This window comes from Syngnathus scovelli, chromosome 20 (genome assembly GCF_024217435.2).
Source record: "Syngnathus scovelli strain Florida chromosome 20, RoL_Ssco_1.2, whole genome shotgun sequence".
NCBI classification, from domain to species: Eukaryota; Metazoa; Chordata; class Actinopteri; order Syngnathiformes; family Syngnathidae; genus Syngnathus; species Syngnathus scovelli.
The window spans coordinates 795,676-814,042 of record NC_090866.1 but is presented as its reverse complement, the minus strand read 5'-3'; the positions used below and the strand labels follow the sequence as shown (position 1 = coordinate 814,042).

General features: G+C 46.0%; 2 protein-coding genes across 2 annotated transcripts; both read left to right on the top strand.

Annotated features, from left to right (window-relative positions):
• Positions 1-989: 989 nt before the first annotated feature.
• Positions 990-4,353, top strand: LOC137839568 (janus kinase and microtubule-interacting protein 3-like). The gene is made up of 7 exons (XM_068649293.1): positions 990-1,982; positions 2,201-2,263; positions 2,350-2,644; positions 2,726-2,779; positions 2,900-2,965; positions 3,027-3,540; positions 3,620-4,353. The coding sequence occupies exons 3-6, from the start codon at positions 2,525-2,527 to the stop codon at positions 3,252-3,254; spliced, it is 468 nt and encodes a 155-aa protein (XP_068505394.1). The 5' UTR covers positions 990-1,982; positions 2,201-2,263; positions 2,350-2,524; the 3' UTR covers positions 3,255-3,540; positions 3,620-4,353.
• A 12,261-nt stretch (positions 4,354-16,614) lies between these two features.
• Positions 16,615-17,997, top strand: LOC137839573 (janus kinase and microtubule-interacting protein 3-like). The gene is made up of 2 exons (XM_068649353.1): positions 16,615-17,095; positions 17,175-17,997. Exons 1-2 carry the CDS (start codon positions 16,868-16,870, stop codon positions 17,289-17,291), a joined length of 345 nt encoding a protein of 114 aa, XP_068505454.1. The 5' UTR covers positions 16,615-16,867; the 3' UTR covers positions 17,292-17,997.
• The last annotated feature ends 370 nt before the right edge of the window (positions 17,998-18,367 follow it).

Here is an 18,367-nt window from a genome sequence, read left to right as displayed (position 1 = left end):
CCCGCCAAAGGCTACGTGCGTCCTTGCTGTCCTTGAAGTGGGTGGAGACCTTGCACGAGAACGCCTTCTTCGCTTCTTTGATGCCTCGGGACAGGTCGGCCCTCGCTGTCCTCAAGCCAGCCTCATCCCCCGCTCTGAAAGCCTTGTCCCTGGCCCTCAACAGTCTGAGGACAGCCCCCGTCAGCCACGGCTTCCAGTTCGCGCGAGTGACGACGGATTTCGAGCAAGTCACATCATCGATGCACTTTGTGATGTAAGAGGTAACAGAGTCAGTATACTCCTCTATGTCCGTCCAATCGTTGTAGGTGGCTGCCTGCTTAAATAAGTCCCAGTCAGTGGTGTCGAAGCAGTCACGAAGTGCATCGGAGGCACCCTCAGGCCACACTCGAACCTGCCTCCGAACCGTTTGAAGTTCTTATTATGTTACGGATATTTTTAGATGTCTTTGTTAAGACCTCAGGGATTCGTTTGTATAGCGCGCCCTAGCACTAGTTTTGCCGAAGTAAATGTTGATATGGGTCCGTTCTACTTGGTCGCTCAAGCAGCGAGCCGACCAACTTGTTTATTCGAAAGAGAATCGAATTAATAAAAGTGTGACAATAATAGCATTTAAGGAGAAAATTAATGCACTTTACGTTATTAATTCTAACTTCTTATATGTAGATCTAGCACTTAACTGTCGGCGTGCTTCACCCCACTTGATTGCTTTAAAAAGAATAACAACTTTCTTAAAACGAATAAAAATGTCTTACTCTATTTAGATTTGCCCAGTAATTAATTTGGAAGGCAAGTCTATTTTTCGATCGCGTCCTGTTTAACTTTTGACGCGGCCCGACAAAATTAAGAACTGGGCCGCGCCCGACGGACAATCGAAATACTTTTATCCTTCACCAACTCAAATGATCTATTTTAACCATCGTCGTTATTTTATTTAGAGGAAGTAAATTTTCAAACGAATTCACTTTTGACGAAATTCACTCTTCCCTTAAATATCTACGAAAGTTATTTAATTCTCTAACATGTTCGGAGTTACTTTTTACGCGGCCCGTCAAAAGGGGAAACGGGCCTGCGCCCTTCAAATAATTAAATTACTTTCAGTTCTACACCAAACCGATAATCCGATTCAAACACTTCCGTTAATTTATTCAGACGAAGCAAACTTTCAAACGGATTGAAATTCACTCGTGTCTCAAATAACTACGAAAGTTATTCAATTCTCTAAAATTGTCTGATGTTACTTTTATTTATTACGGTCCTATGTTATACCATAATAACCCCCCGCACATTAATCAAATTGTCAAATCAACCCCGAACCATCGATTGTACATTCAGTACAAATCAGCGCACAACAAAGTAGATGAATATACACAACACATTTATTGAAGAAACATGAAATAGAATTACAAATCTTAATCACTCCAGAAACCGAACAATTTCACCCACTGATACCCGTGTTAATAAAATCATTCAATCCCAGAACAATTCGATTGCAAAACACAGTTCATGAAAGAGGGAATCAATTTTTAGCCAAGCAAAGAAATCAAGAAGTAAAAATCACATTTGTGCTTCTCCAAACAATTTATGTCACGCCACTATTCTCATAGTGACGGGTCCCTTGATCGAATTGACTAACAATATTGCTTTAAGCTGTTACAGAATACATTTTTAGCCAAGCAAAGAAATCAAAAAGTAAAAATCACATTTGTGCGTCCATGCGTGACTCACAATCCGACACCGTGTTCCTGTTTTATTTCTATTTTAACTTGCTTAGCTTATTTTGGCCCCTTTTTTGGTCTCATGTTTTGGTCTGGCGCCATCTTTTGGACAAATTTGGAATTTCAGCTCTGCCAATTTATTCCTGTGAATAATCCATATTTTACCATTTGCACCATCTCTTCCCCCCATGTTACATGACAGTAGAAATGGGTCACTATCAAAGCAGAGTAGCAGATCTGGAGTCAGCGCTGAAGCAACAAGGACAGGTAAGCTTATCAATGAGCACACCTTTTTCTCAGACAAAATAGCTACATTCTTCAGTCACTCATTCGTCTGGCATTACTGGACCAACCCCCCCCCCCCCCCCCTGAACGTGGCTGGGAAAATGCGGAGAAAAGCAAATGTCATTTTCCAGTCAACCAAAGAATTTGTGGATGAAAATGACACAACATTTCAAAGCTGTCCACGCGTTTGTCTCTTCTAGAATGTCAAGTGGGTGGAGGAGAAGCAGCTGCTGCGTCAGAGCAATCAGCAGTTGGCCGAAAAGGTGACGGAAAGAAAGGCGCTGGGCGGAGTCGCTTGGCGTCACACCCGTCCGGAAGCCCCGCAGATGAGGTCTGACTGTCTTTTCAGGTCAGGCGGATGGAGGCGGAAGAAGCGCGTCTGAAAGAGCACATCCAGGATATCCGAGACCAAAACGAACTGCTTGAGTTCCGCATCCTGGAGCTGGAGGTGGGAAGACTCGCACAAGCGTGTTGAGGCCAGAGATGTGACGGACGGACGGACGGACGGACGGACGGACGGATGGATGCATGCCTCTGCCTTTCAGGAGAGGGAGTGGCGCTCCCCCGTCTTGAAGTTTCTGCAAGTCCGTTTCCCAGACGGCCTCAGCCCTTTGCAGATCTACTGCGAGGCCGACGGCGTGAGCGTACGTAAGGCGTCCCTCGCAACCCTAACCTTAACCTGAGGTCCCAGAACACCTTACATTGCTCCTTGCGCCTTTCCCCAGGACATCGTCATCAGTGATCTGATGAAGAAGCTGGACATCCTGGGCGATAACGCCGTAAGTGTATGTCGAACTCCTTATGTTCGCACTCCACGAGACTCGGCGGCTCAAATGTGACTTTTGGAAGGCTTTGCGCTGAAAGAACCTTGTTGACGCTGTGCCTTTGGGCTCTTGCAGAATCTCACCAACGAGGAGCAGGTGGTCGTGATTCACGCCAGGACCCTTCCCACCCTAGCCGAGAAGGTAACGCGCACGTCCACGCACGCTCTCGCATTCTGCTTATGTGACAGCAGCCTTTCCTCAGTGGTTAGAATACATCAAAGTGACCAAGTCAGCACTTCAACAGAAGATGTTGGACATTGAAAGTGAGAAGGTAGACAGACACGCGACATCAGCCAAGGGGAACTCGGGGCAATGTGCCCCAACAATTCTGACCTTGAGCTGTGCTAGGATATGTTCTGCAACCAGAAGGGCTACCTGGATGAAGAGTTGGACTTCAGGAAGCGTTCCATGGACCAGGCTCATAAGGTAAGCCGCCCTCAAATCTCCCGCCGGACTACTGATGGACGAGGATTGCGGCCCAGAGGATCATGGAGCTGGAGGCCATGTTGTACGAGGCGCTACCGCAGAGGGACTGCCCCGCCACGGACGGCGAAAAAGCCAGCCACGCTGGCGTGAATGACGTGCTGACGGCGGATCAGAGACAAGAGCTTAGGAGCGCCGTGGACCAATGGAAGCGAGCCCTGATGTGGGAGTTGAGGGAGCGCGACGCTTGCATCCTCCAAGAGAGAATGGATCTGCTGCACAGCGCGCAACAGGTAAGGGCCCAAAGCCAGCCCGGCACTTACTTGCACGCTTACTGGCTTTTGAAGGCTACTTTCCATTTGTCCGTCCTAGAGGAACAAAGAGCTGAAAGAATTCATCGAAGCTCAGAAGAGACAAATCAAACAATTGGAGGAGAAGTTTCTGTTTCTCTTTCTAGTCTTCTCCTTGGCCTTCATTCTGTGGCCCTAACACCAGCTGGTGAGTGAGCTCCAGCGGCACCGCACTCGACACCTCCGATACACTGCCAGCCGGTCTCAGACGTTGGCAGACGCTCCGATGCCGACGTATACCCCCCGCCACGGTGACAGAGGCACCGCGTCACACCGGCGCTCATCCAATCAGAAGGCAGGAAAGGCAAATTCACATGCAGGGCACTCTTGAACCAGAAGAGAGCGCCACAAAAAACGGTTGTTGCCCCAAACGCGCACTAAAAAGGGTCAGAATAACAAGAGTCCCACCGGCCAGCCGGGGCCACCCGTCCATCCATTTCTTCAGGGGGGGAAAAAATTGGAGTCACCGGTGAGTACATTTTGCATTTAGCTCTGCTTTTCTGCTTCTGTCTTCAAGTGTGTGGCATCCTGCGACCAAAGATTCAGCCAACCCCAAAGCGGTTGACCTCAACGTCCCACCACCATTCCTACCAGAGCAGGTGACGTGATGCTTTGGACATCCTTCCGTCTCAGATGCCCAAAAGTACTCTTTGCCACATCTGCGGCAATACGGTGTCTTTTCAAAGGTGCAAATAAATCCAGCGTGGGCGGAACACGCACGTCTTCGGTTTTTCCCGCTTTGTTTGTGTGACAGCTGTTGTGAAAATTTTACACAAATAAAGTTGTATAGTACAGGTTTGGCCAAGCCGCAACTCCCGAACCGCATGCGGCTCTTTTATGTTCATATCAACACTTGTGTGTGTGTGTGTGTGTAGGTGTGTGTGTGTGTGTGGGGGGGGGGGGGGGGGGGTTGTGCGTGTTGGCTTCACTTGAGTTCAATTTAGTATTTTCGTCAAAAGCGCATGTGGTGAAATTCCGCAAAGTAGGATGGGCAAACACATTCCAGTAAACTATTAGTGTCAATTGGGCTCTCGAAATGGCAGGGAAAAGATGCACAGTGTCAAACGCACCTCTTGCAATCAGGTGCCCCCCGGCTTCCCAGTAACGGGTTTGTTTTAGCCGGGTTCGGAGATTCGTCCGTAATCTAACCACCCGAGTTAAATTAACTCCTCCGGAATCAATCTAATTTCTGTACGACGCCAATCCCTCTCAAGTCACCCGAAGCGCGTGCCGAGTAACTCAATTCGAGGCAGGACTTCGAAGTGACCGCATCGTATTGATGGCTCCCCGCTAATGTTTGAAGTTCTTATTCGTTACGGATATTTTTTAGATGTCTTTGTTAAGACCTCAGGGATTCGTTTGTATAGCGCACCCAAGCACTAGTTTTGCCGAAGTAAATGTTGATATGGGTCCGTTCCACTTGGTCGCTCATGCAGCGAGCCGACCAACTTTTTTATTCGAAAGAGAATCGAATTAATAAAAGTGTGACAATAATAGCATTTAAGAAGAAAATTAATGCCCTTTATATTATTAATTCTAACTTCGTATACGTAGATCTAGCACTTGACCGTCGGAGTTCTTCACCCCACTTAATTGCTTCGAAGAGAATAGCGACTTTCTTAAACCGAATAAAAATGTCGTGCTGTCTTTAGATTTGCCCAATAATTAATTTGGAAGGCAAGTCTATTTTTTGATCGTGTCCTATTTAACTTTTGACGCGGCCCGACAACTAAAGGGGAACTGGGCCGCGCCCGACGGACAATCGAAATATTTTTATCCTCCACCAACTTCACTGATTTATTTTAATCATCGTCGTTATGTTATTTAAGGGAAGTAAATTCTCAACCGAATTCACTTTCAACGAACTCAACTCTTCCGTTAAATATTTACGAAAATATTTAATTCTCTAACTTGCTCAGAGTTACTTTTTACGCGGCCCGTCGAAAAGGGGAACTGAGCCGCGCCCGACGGACAATCGAAATATTTTTATTCTCCTCCAACTCCACTGATTTATTTCAACCGTCGTCGTTAATTTATTTAGAAGAAGTAAATTTCCAACAATTCACTTCTAACGAAATCCACTCCTCCCTTAAATATTTACGAAGGTTATTTAATTCTCCAACTGGCTCAGAGTTACTTTTTACGCGGCCCGTCGAAAAGGGGAACTGAGCCGCGCCCGACGGACAATCGAAATATTTTTATTCTCCTCCAACTCCACTGATTTATTTCAACCGTCGTCGTTAATTTATTTAGAAGAAGTAAATTTCCAACAATTCACTTCTAACGAAATCCACTCCTCCTTTGAATATTTACGAAAGTTATTTAATTCTCCAACTGGCTCAGAGTTACTTTTTACGCGGCCCGTCGAAAAGGGGAACTGAGCCGCGCCCGACGGACAATCGAAATATTTTTATTCTCCTCCAACTCCACTGATTTATTTCAACCGTCGTCGTTAATTTATTTAGAAGAAGTAAATTTCCAACAATTCACTTCTAACGAAATCCACTCCTCCTTTGAATATTTACGAAAGTTATTTAATTCTCCAACTGGCTCAGAGTTACTTTTTACGCGGCCCGTCGAAAAGGGGAAGCGGGCCTGAGCCTTTCAAATAGTTAAATAACTTTTCGTTCTACACAAAATAATAATCCGATTTAGACACTTCCGCCGTCAAAAAAGGGGAAGCGAGCCTGAGCCTTTCAAATAGTCAAATAACTTTCCGTTCTACACAAAATAATAATCCGATTTAAACACTTCCGTTGATTTATTTTATTTAAATCGGCCCCAAACCATCGGTTGCATATTCAGTACAAATCCGCGTACAACGAAGTAAGTAATATACAAAACACATTTATTGAAGAAACATGGAATAGAATTACAAATCTCAATTACCCCAGAAACTGAACAATTTCACTCACTGATACCCGTGTTAATAAAATCATTCAATCCCAGAACAATTCGATTGCAAAACACAGTTCATAAAAAAGGGAAGCGGTAATTACCAGCTGCGTGCTATTTTTGGTGAAAGCAAAGTCGAGTGATCAGTTCGATCTTGCTTCTAAAATCCAAATTAAAGAAACAGGCTAGCCACGAGGAATCCGGCGGCCCGATGGCTATTCCCCCCTCTCGCTAAAATACATAAAAAATATAAATCCCTCTCACCTATTTCTCCTATAAAGTTGTCCAGTCCAATTTTTGGGAGTAAATCCAAGTTAATTTCAGTCCAGCGATCCTGCGTCTCACACAAAGATCTTCGGGACTTTGGAAAAAATCTTGAAACTCCTCCGGGCCTCTTCACGTATAAGCGCTCTTTTGGGGGAAAAAAGCCCTGAAGCTACTCCAGCAGGACCTTTTATAGACCTCTCCGTCTCCCCCCCTCCCCTTTCTTTCCTCCTGTACTTTCCCTATAGGGTAAGACTGCCCAGTTCTCCCACGCCTATAGAAGGGACTGGCCAGCATTCCCACGCCTATGGAGGGACTGGCCAGCATTCCCACGCTTTGTTTTCTGTGGCCTTTAGCAGCTGTTTCCGCCCTGACCACGCAGTACTTTCCACCAAATGCACAGCTAGTGGTAAAACCTTTCACTTCCCCTTTTCACCTTTGACCTACTTTCTGTTACATGAATTGATCGAATTGACAAATAATATTGCTTTAAAGCGGTTACAGAGTACATTTTTAGCCAAGCAAAAAAATCAAAAAATTAAAATCACATAATAAACATTTCATTTGTGCTTCTCCAAACAATTTATGTCACGCCACTATTCTCAGTGACGGGTCCCTTGATCGAATTGACAAATAATATTGCTTAAAGCGGTTACAGAGTACATTTTTAGCCAAGCAAAAAAATCAAAAAATTAAAATCACATAATAAACATTTCATTTGTGCTTCTCCAAACAATTTATGTCACGCCACTATTCTCAGTGACGGGTCCCTTGATCGAATTGACAAATAATATTGCTTAAAGCGGTTACAGAATACATTTTTAGCCAAGCAAAGAAATCAAAAAATAAAAAACACATAATAAAACTTTCATTTGTGCCTCCATGCGTGACTTACACTCTGACACCGTGTTCCTCTTTTCTATTTTAACTGGTCTAGCTTATTCTGGCCCCTCTTTTGGTCTCATGTTTTGGTCTGGCGCCATCTTTTGGACAAATTTGGAATTTCAGCTCTGTCAATTTATCCCTGTGAACAATCCATATTCTACCCTTTGGACCATCTCTACCCCCATGTTACATGACAACAGCAAAACGAAAATATGTAGATGAACACAGGACGTTTTTATCAGAGTGGGAAAGTTTCTATTTTTTGTTGAACGTGATGGCAAACCATTCTGCCTGATACGTCAGACCTCAGCGCATTTCAAAGATTCAAATCTTCAGCGCCATGCACTTCAGCTCACTCCATGCTAACATCGATCAGGCGTCGAACCCGCAACATCATGCTTAAGAGGTGGACATGCTAACCAGTGCGCCATTATGTCAACGCATAACAACTGTAAGAACTTCCGCCGGAATTCAAATCCGCGGGGAGAGTTAACTTGTTTAAAAGGGAGTGGGCAGAAGAATTATTTAATTTATTTAAATCTATTTGGAGTGTGCGCCATTATGTCAATGCATAACAACTGTAAGTCTACTAAACAAAACAGCGGTTGCTATATGACGTCTGCCACGTCGTGGTCACGTGACGCGGACGTGACGTCGACGCCTACTTTACATCCCACCGATCACAGGACCCCTCGGCTGCATAACCGCGCCCCCTTCCCAACCAATCGGATTTGCTATACGCGAAAACTACGCCAATGGGCGGAACTTCCGCCAAAATTTAAATCCGTGGGCGTGGCTCGCAACAGGAAGTAGGAAAATGGCGATGTTGACAAAGACACAGCGGATGGTAACATACGACTAACAAGAGAAATATTTTTATTTTCTGCTTGCAACTGGACCGTCCAGAGCGTACACGGTAAGTACAACTAATCGTTTTTAAAGTACTTTTGTTGCCCTGAAAAGCGAGTGAGTGTGGCGTTTGGGGGGAACGTCGAATTTCGACGATTCTTTCTGGTCAACGGTTGTAAATGATTGCGTTGATTAAAAAAGAAAACTTGATGTAACTCTACTTTTAACTGCCGTTTCAGATAAGCGGGTATTACGTCGCAGTCATGTGCCGCGGATATGACGTAATTGGCTGAACTTCCACCAAAATTCAAATCTGTTGGCGCGATGGCCGTGAGCCACTGAGCAACGACGAATATCAACAGAAATATCTTTATTTTCTGCTTGCAACTGGACCGCCTACAGCGTACACGGTAAGTAACACTCATTGTGTTTAAAGAGATTTACGTTTGTAATAGCAACGTGTAGCTGAGGCGCTAGCAGAAGTGTAGCCGCGTTGCGTTGTACGTGTGAATATTGGTCCAGGCGAAATGTTAATGTTTAATTTCATTCCTTTAGGTTCCACGGTGTTTGTTGGCTGCAAGTTTTCCACTGCAAGAAAAGGCTCGTATCATTGACCAGGAGCGAGCTACAACGGTGAGTAGCCATAACATTTATGTTAAACACTTCCTATTTCATGTCTAACAGTACTTGATTTAACAAATAACCATAAATAAATACAGTGTGGGCACTGAAGTTAACATATGTGATTATACTGCCTAATCTGTCACCGAGTATATTGTTGCAAAGTAATATAAGATCCAAAGTTGTAATTCAGAATAGTTTTCAAAAGAAGGCCATTAGAATTATATACAAGTCTGATTACCCTGAACATAACAACAAGCTATTAATTAAATCACAAATTCTTCAATTCAAAGATTTGGTAGATTATCAGAATAATAATGCCTAACAGTAATTGATTTAACACATCACGATAAGTAGATTGAGTGTGGGCACTCTCAAGTTAACATATGTGATTATACTGCCTAATCTGTTACAGAGTATGTTGTTGCCAAGTAATGTAGAATAGATCCAAAGTAGTAATCCAGAATAGTTTTGAAAAGGCCATTAGAATAATAAACAAATCTGATTACCTTGAACATAATAGTTAAGTGTTGAATATGTCCTATGAAGTCAAAATTTGGCACCATCATGTGGTGAAATTTGGAATTGCATCACATCCAATTTTGCCTGGGAACAAACAGATTAAATAAATCTTAGACTTAAATAAGCCACTCCTTCTCAAACAAGTAAACTCTGCCCATTTTGCGCAGTAGATGTTCTGTTAATATCTAGTATTTATACAAAGTCATAATTTAAATTGCTTTTAACCTTCATTCATCGCTTCAACCAACATTACTCGCTCTTATTACCAACTTGTATCGATTTAACTGAGCGTTTAATACTTCCTATCAAGTCTCAAGTCAAGATTTGGCAAAATACAATTTCAGCAAATCCAATTTTGCCAGGCAACAAAAAGAGATTAAATAAACTAAATAAGTCTTCTTCCCATTAAATAAATCAGAAAAGTCTGTCTTGCAACCAGTCCTCTTCAAACAAGTAAAGTCTGCCCGTTTTGTGCCGTAGATTTTGTGTCTATGCCTAGTATTTATACAAAATCATAATTTAAACGACTTCATTCCTTCATTCACTTTGGAAATTTGGAATTGCAGCAAATCGAATTTTGCCAGGGAACAAAAATAGATCAATTAAACTAAATAAGTCTTCTTCCCATTAAATAAATTAAAAAAGTCTGTCTTGTAACCAGTCCTTTTCAAACAAGTAAAGTCTGCCCATTTTGTGCCGTAGATTTTGTGTTTATGCCTAGTATTTATACAAAATCATAATTTAAAGGATTTCATTCCTTCATTCACTTTGGAAATTTGGAATTGCAGCACATCAAATTTTGCCTGGGAAGAAAAGTAGATTAAATAAATTTAATAAGTCTTACTACTTCCCAATAAATAAATTAAATACGTCTTACTTGTTCCCACTCCTTTTCAAAAAAGTAGTTTAAAACGAGGGCCCTTCACTCAACCTTTAACCTCAACACCGCACATCACATTGTGTTGTATCTGTGAATGTTGGTTGTGGCCAAATGATAGTTTTCTTTCATTCGTTTAGGTTCCACGGTGTTTGTTGGCTATATGTTTTCCACTGTCAGAAGGATGAAAATACAAAGTACAACGCTTGGACGTGGGCGACGACGTCACCGGTGAGTCCTTCCTTCCTATTTATTTACCTTCTATGTGCTAGAGGCTAAGTGTTAGAAGCTAAGTGTTAGAGGCAACACAATACGAACAACACAACACAATACGAACAACTCAACACAATATGAACAACTCAACACAATATGAACAACACAACAAAATACGAACAACACAACACAATACCAACAACACAATACAAACAACACAACACATTACGAACAACACAACACAATACGAACAACACAACGATACCGGACTGAACAACACGATGCCGCACTGAACAACACGATACCGCACTGAACAACACGATACCGCACTGAACAACACCATGCCGCACTGAACAACACCATGCCGCACCGAACAACACCATGCCGCACCGAACAACACCATGCCGCACTGAACAACACCATGCCGCACTGAACAACACCATGCCGCACTGAACAACACCATGCCGCACTGAACAACACCATGCCGCACTGAACAACACCATGCCGCACTGAACAACACCATCCCGCACTGAACAACACCATGCAGCACTGAACAACACCATGCAGCACTGAACAACATTATACCGCACTGAACAACATTATGCCGCACTGAACAACATTATGCCGCACTGAACAACACCATGCCGCACTGAACAACATTATGCCGCACTGAACAACATTATGCCGCACTGAACACCATGCCGCACTGAACAACACCATCCCGCACTGAACAACACCATCCCGCACTGAACAACACCATGCCGCACTGAAAAACACCATGCCGCACTGAACAACACCATGCCGCACTGAACAACACCATGCCGCACTGAACAACACCATGCCGCACTGAACAACACCATGCCGCACTGAACAACACCATGCCGCACTGAACAACACCATCCCGCACCGAACAACATTATGCCGCACTGAACAACATTATGCCGCATTGAACAACATTATGCCGCACTGAACAACATTATGCCGCACTGAAAAACATTATGCCGCACTGAAAAACACCATGCCACACTGAACAACACCATGCCGCACTGAACAACACCATGCCGCACTGAACAACACCATGCCGCACTGAACAACACCATGCCGCACTGAACAGCACCATGCCGCACTGAACAACACCATGCCGCACTGAACAACACCATGCCCCACTGAACAACATTACGCCGCACTGAACAATATTATGCCGCACTGAACAACACCATGCCGCACTGAACAACACCATGCCGCACTGAACAACACCATGCCGCACTGAACAACACCATGCCGCACTTAACAACACCATGCCGCACTGAACAACACCATGCCGCACTGAACAACAACATGCCGCACTGAACAACAACATGCCGCACTGAACAACAACATGCCGCACTGAACAACACGACGCCGCACTGAACAACACTACGCCGCACAGAACAACACGACGCCGCACAGAATAACACAATACCGCACAGAACAACACCATGCCGCACAAACAGTTTTAGATAATATTACGTCGCAGTCATGCGACGCGGACATGACGTCAATAGGCGGAACTCATGGCAAAATTATAATCCGTGGGCGTGGCTTGCAACAGGAAGTAGGAAAGCGGCAATGCTGGCAAACAAGACACAGCGGTTAGTAACACGACGACTAACAAGACAAATATTTTTGTTTTCAGCTTGCAACTTGACCGTCTAGAGCGTACAAGGTAATTACAACTCATTGTTTTGAAAACTATGTTTTTTTGTTGGCCTGAAAAGCGAGGCAGTGTGGCATTTGGGAGGAACGTCGAACTCGGCGTCTGCTTCCAGCCACAGACGCCAAATTTCGACGATTATTTCGACTGGTCAACGTTTGTAAATTATTGCGTTGATTAAAAACTTTATTTAACTCTACTCTTAACTTTGCCGTTTCAGATATGCGGGTATTACACCGCGGAAATGACGTCAATAGGCTGAACTCTGGCCAAAATTCAAATCTGTGGGCGCAATGGCCTTGAGCGAGACAACGGATACAAACACGACGATTATCAACAGAAATATCTTTATTTTCTGCTTGCAAGTGGACCGTCTAGAGCGTACACGGTAAGTACAACTCATTGTGTTTAAAAAGATTTACGTTTGTGTAGTTTGCGTTGCGTTGTATCTGTGAATGTTGGTTGAGGCTAAATGTTAATGTTTAATTTCCTTCCTTTAGGTTCCACGGTGTTTGTTGGCTGTATGTTTTCCACTGCAAGAAGAGGCTCGTATCATTGACCAGCAGGAGCTACAATGGTGAGTACCCCTTTCGTCGTCCATTTATGTTAAACACTTCCTGTTTCATGTCTAACAGTACTCGATTTAACAAATAACCATAAATAAATACAGTGTGGGCAGTCAAGTTAACATATGTGATTATCCTGCCTAATATGTTTATCACAAATATGTCACTAATATGTTTATTTGTTTATCACAACACCTTTGGACCTTCAGCAATCGATTATTTCCCTTCATCTACATAGAGACAGAACGATGGTGTCTTAAACATCTCATTCATTTCACCAAATAACTTCACGCAGGTGGATAACGGCCGTCTCGGTCACGCTATGTTGCGTGATGCAGTTTTGAAGAACCAAATGCATTTATTCAATGAATAAGTCAAGCTAGATCTATGTTTATGATGTTGTACGTTACGGTACCGATTGAAGTTGAGTCCGAAGCCAGTGGAAAACAGCGCTGCGTTTGTGCTCTCCAGGTACAAATGTTGTGATCTCTGACTGACGACCGGGCGAGACTCGAGTAAGAGATGTCCAAACGAGCTCCGGCAGGGCGGGTCAAGGCGGAGCGAACGGACGCCTTTCAGGCCGCCAATGACGAGCTGAGAGCCAAACTGATGGACGTCCAGTTAGAACTTCAGCAGGAGAAGAACAAGGTGAAAACCTCAACAGACAGACACTGCCTTCCTCCCTGCCTGCTTCCCTGCCTGCCTCCCTGCCTGCCTCCCTGCCTGCCTGCCTCCCTGCTTGCCTCCCTCCCGCCCTCCCTCCCTCCCTCCCTCCCAGTTTCCCCGATGTAGATTTGACATGCGTGTGCCATGACTGTGTCAGCCTACGTCAACAAATGCACCGAGGACGTCAGCACCACTAAGAATATCATCACCCGGGGCAACCAACGACCCTGGATGACTGAGGAGGTACGTCAAACGCTACGAGCGCGGAACTCTGCCTTCACGTCTGGCGACAAGGAGACACTGAGGACAGCGAGAGCCAACTTGAACCGTGCCATCAGGGTAGCGAAGCGAGACCACAGTCGAAAAATTCAGGATCGTTTCCACGACGCCAACAACACCAGGAGTATGTGGCAAGGCATACGGGCGATTACAGACTACAACTCACCCTCCCCCCCCGGTGGGTGAAGTTGATGCTGACTTTCTAAATGGTCTAAATAACTTCTTTGGGAGGTTCGAGGCACTAAACGGCACTCCAGCAGTTAAAACTGTCCCCCATCAGGAAGAGGAGGTACTCTGCCTTGACTCCGCCGATGTGTTGAAGACCCTGAGGAGAGTCAACCCCCGTAAGGCCCCTGGCCCCGACAACATTCCTGGGCGTGTGTTCAGGGAATGTGCAAGTCAGCTGGCTGGGGTCATCACAGACATTTTTAACACCTCGCTGGGCCAAGCCACAGTGCCAGCGTGCTTTAAGACTGCCTCCATCATTCCGGTGCCGAAGAAACCTCAAATCACCTCATTTAATGATTACCGGCCTGTTGCACTGACTCCGGTCATGATGAAGTGCTTCGAAAGGCTGCTTAAAGATCACATCGTTTCCAGACTCCCCCCATTATTTGACCCGTTCCAGTTTGCCGACCGGCAAAACCGCTCCACTCAGGACGCCATCTCCTCCGTTCTTCACCTGAGCCTGGCTCACCTGGAGGAGAAGAACACCCATGTTCGGATGCTGTTCCTGGACTTCAGCTCAGCGTTTAACACCATCATCCCACAGCATCTAGTAGGAAAATTGGAGCACCTGGGCTTCAACACCCCCCTTCGCAACTGGCTGCTAGACTTCCTCACCAACAGACCTCAGTCAGTCCGGGTCGGACAGAACACCTCTGATGTCATCACCCTCAGCACAGGCTCCCCTCAGGGCTGCGTCCTGAGCCCCCTGCTGTTCACCCTGATGACACACGACTGCGTCCCCAGGTTCACCACCAATCACATCGTGAAGTTCGCAGACGACACAACGGTGGTGGGGCTCATCAGAGACAACAACGACCTGGACTACAGAGAGGAGGTGGAGCAGCTGGTGGGCTGGTGCAGAGACAACAGCCTGATCCTGAATGTGGAGAAGATGAAGGAGATCATCGTCGACTTCAGGAAAAACCAGCCTCACCACGCTCCACTGATCATCAACAGCTCAGCTGTGGAGGTGGTCAGCAGCACCAAATTCCTGGGGGTCCACATCACAGAAGACCTCACCTGGACTATGAACACTACGGCACTGATCAAGAGGGCACAGAAGCGCTTGTACTTCCTGCGGAGGATGAGGAGAGCCCACCTGCCCCCACCCATCATGAGGACGTTCTACAGGAGCACCATAGAGAGCATTCTGACAAGCTGACTCTCTGTGTGGTGTGGAGGCTGCACCGCCTCCGATTGGAAGAACGTGAGGAGAGTGGTGAGGACAGCAGAGAGGATCATAGGGGCTCCTCTTCCCTCCATTCAGGACATTTCATCTCAGCGCTGCATGTCCCGTGCCCGTAACATCATCAATGACCCATCACACCCCCACCATGGACTGTTCTCCCTGCTGCCCTCTGGGAAGAGGTTTCGCACAATCCGCTGCAGGTCCACCAGGTTCTGCAACAGCTTTTTCCCTGCTGTCATCAGACTGTTGAACATTAGAACTGTTGAGCTCTAAACTGAACTCTGCATCACACATTCACAGAACTGTACTTTATGACACTACGGACCTCTATCTTGCACTATCTCGCACTACCAACTTTACTGAACTTGTGTAAACCCTTTAAATAGAAGTTTAATACATGGTTTAGCATTCCTCTGCACACTCTTGAATACTGTTTTGCCTACTTGCACTATTGCATAATTAGCACTGCTGCACTTTATACTTATTTGTAATATATATATATATACAGTATATGTATATATATATTTTCATAGGATATGTTACTTCTATTCAACTGCAATATCACTACTTTGTTGTAAGCCGTGTGCAACGAAATTTCGTTTTGTATGCACCATGTGCAGACAAGATGACAATAAAGTTTGTCTAAGTCATGTCAGGTCAGAGTCAACAAGACTCGCACAAGCGTGTTGAGGCCAGAGATGTGACGGACGGACGGACGGACGGACGGACGGACGGATGCATGCCTCTGCCTTTCAGGAGAGGGAGTGGCGCTCCCCCGTCTTGAAGTTTCTGCAAGTCCGTTTCCCAGACGGCCTCAGCCCTTTGCAGATCTACTGCGAGGCCGACGGCGTGAGCGTACGTAAGGCGTCCCTCGCAACCCTAACCTTAACCTGAGGTCCCAGAACACCTTACATTGCTCCTTGCGCCTTTCCCCAGGACATCGTCATCAGTGATCTGATTAAGAAGCTGGACATCCTGGGCGATAACGCCGTAAGTGTATGTCGAACTCCTTATGTTCGCACTCCACGAGACTCGGCGGCTCAAATGTGACTTTTGGAAGGCTTTGCGCTGAAAGAACCTTGTTGACGCTGTGCCTTTGGGCTCTTGCAGAATCTCACCAACGAGGAGCAGGTGGTCGTGATTCACGCCAGGACCCTTCCCACCCTAGCCGAGAAGGTAACGCGCACGTCCACGCACGCTCTCGCATTCTGCTTATGTGACAGCAGCCTTTCCTCAGTGGTTAGAATACATCAAAGTGACCAAGTCAGCACTTCAACAGAAGATGTTGGACATTGAAAGTGAGAAGGTAGACAGACACGCGACATCAGCCAAGGGGAACTCGGGGCAATGTGCCCCAACAATTCTGACCTTGAGCTGTGCTAGGATATGTTCTGCAACCAGAAGGGCTACCTGGATGAAGAGTTGGACTTCAGGAAGTGTTCCATGGACCAGGCTCATAAGGTAAGCCGCCCTCAAATCTCCCGCCGGACTACTGATGGACGAGGATTGCGGCCCAGAGGATCATGGAGCTGGAGGCCATGTTGTACGAGGCGCTACCGCAGCGGGACTGCCCCGCCACGGACGGCGAAAAAGCCAGCCACGCTGGCGTGAATGACGTGCTGACGGCGGATCAGAGACAAGAGCTTAGGAGCGCCGTGGACCAATGGAAGCGAGCCCTGATGTGGGAGTTGAGGGAGCGCGACGCTTGCATCCTCCAAGAGAGAATGGATCTGCTGCACAGCGCGCAACAGGTAAGGGCCCAAAGCCAGCCCGGCACTTACTTGCACGCTTACTGGCTTTTGAAGGCTACTTTCCATTTGTCCGTCCTAGAGGAACAAAGAGCTGAAAGAATTCATCGAAGCTCAGAAGAGACAAATCAAACAATTGGAGGAGAAGTTTCTGTTTCTCTTTCTAGTCTTCTCCTTGGCCTTCATTCTGTGGCCCTAACACCAGCTGGTGAGTGAGCTCCGCACTCGACACCTCCGATACACTGCCAGCCGGTCTCAGACGTTGGCAGACGCTCCGATGCCGACGTATACCCCCCGCCACGGTGACAGAGGCACCGCGTCACACCGGCGCTCATCCAATCAGAAGGCAGGAAAGGCAAATTCACATGCAGGGCACTCTTGAACCAGAAGAGAGCGCCACAAAAAACGGTTGTTGCCCCAAACGCGCACTAAAAAGGGTCAGAATAACAAGAGTCCCACCGGCCAGCCGGGGCCACCCGTCCATCCATTTCTTCAGGGGGGGAAAAAATTGGAGTCACCGGTGAGTACATTTTGCATTTAGCTCTGCTTTTCTGCTTCTGTCTTCAAGTGTGTGGCATCCTGCGACCAAAGATTCAGCCAACCCCAAAGCGGTTGACCTCAACGTCCCACCACCATTCCTACCAGAGCAGGTGACGTGATGCTTTGGACATCCTTCCGTCTCAGATGCCCAAAAGTACTCTTTGCCACATCTGCGGCAATACGGTGTCTTTTCAAAGGTGCAAATAAATCCAGCGTGGGCGGAACACGCACGTCTTCGGTTTTTCCCGCTTTGTTTGTGTGACAGCTGTTGTGAAAATTTTACACAAATAAAGTTGTATAGTACAGGTTTGGCCAAGCCGCAACTCCCGAACCGCATGCGGCTCTTTTATGTTCATATCAACATTTGTGTGTGTGTGTGTAGGTGTGTGTGTGTGTGGGGGGGGGGGGGTTGTGCGTGTTGGCTTCACTTGAGTTCAATTTAGTATTTTCGTCAAAAGCGCATGTGGTGAAATTCCACAAAGTAGGATGGGCAAACACATTCCAGTAAACTATTAGTGTCAATTGGGCTCTCGAAATGGCAGGGAAAAGATGCACAGCAAAACGAAAATATGTAGATGAACACAGGACGTTTTTATCAGAGTGGGAAAGTTTCTATTTTTTGTTGAACGTGATGGCAAACCATTCTGCCTGATACGTCAGACCTCAGCGCATTTCAAAGATTCAAATCTTCAGCGCCATGCACTTCAGCTCACTCCATGCTAACATTGATCAGGC

Coding starts and splice junctions, on each gene's coding strand:
- LOC137839568 (XM_068649293.1), top strand. CDS start 2,525: ATGCATGCCTCTGCCTTTCAGGAGAGGGAGTGGCGCTCCCCCGTCTTG. Junction 2,780..2,899: donor ACATCCTGGGCGATAACGCC/GTAAGTGTATGT, acceptor GGGCTCTTGCAG/AATCTCACCAACGAGGAGCA. Junction 2,966..3,026: donor TTCCCACCCTAGCCGAGAAG/GTAACGCGCACG, acceptor GCCTTTCCTCAG/TGGTTAGAATACATCAAAGT.
- LOC137839573 (XM_068649353.1), top strand. CDS start 16,868: ATGGAGCTGGAGGCCATGTTGTACGAGGCGCTACCGCAGCGGGACTGC. Junction 17,096..17,174: donor TGCTGCACAGCGCGCAACAG/GTAAGGGCCCAA, acceptor TGTCCGTCCTAG/AGGAACAAAGAGCTGAAAGA.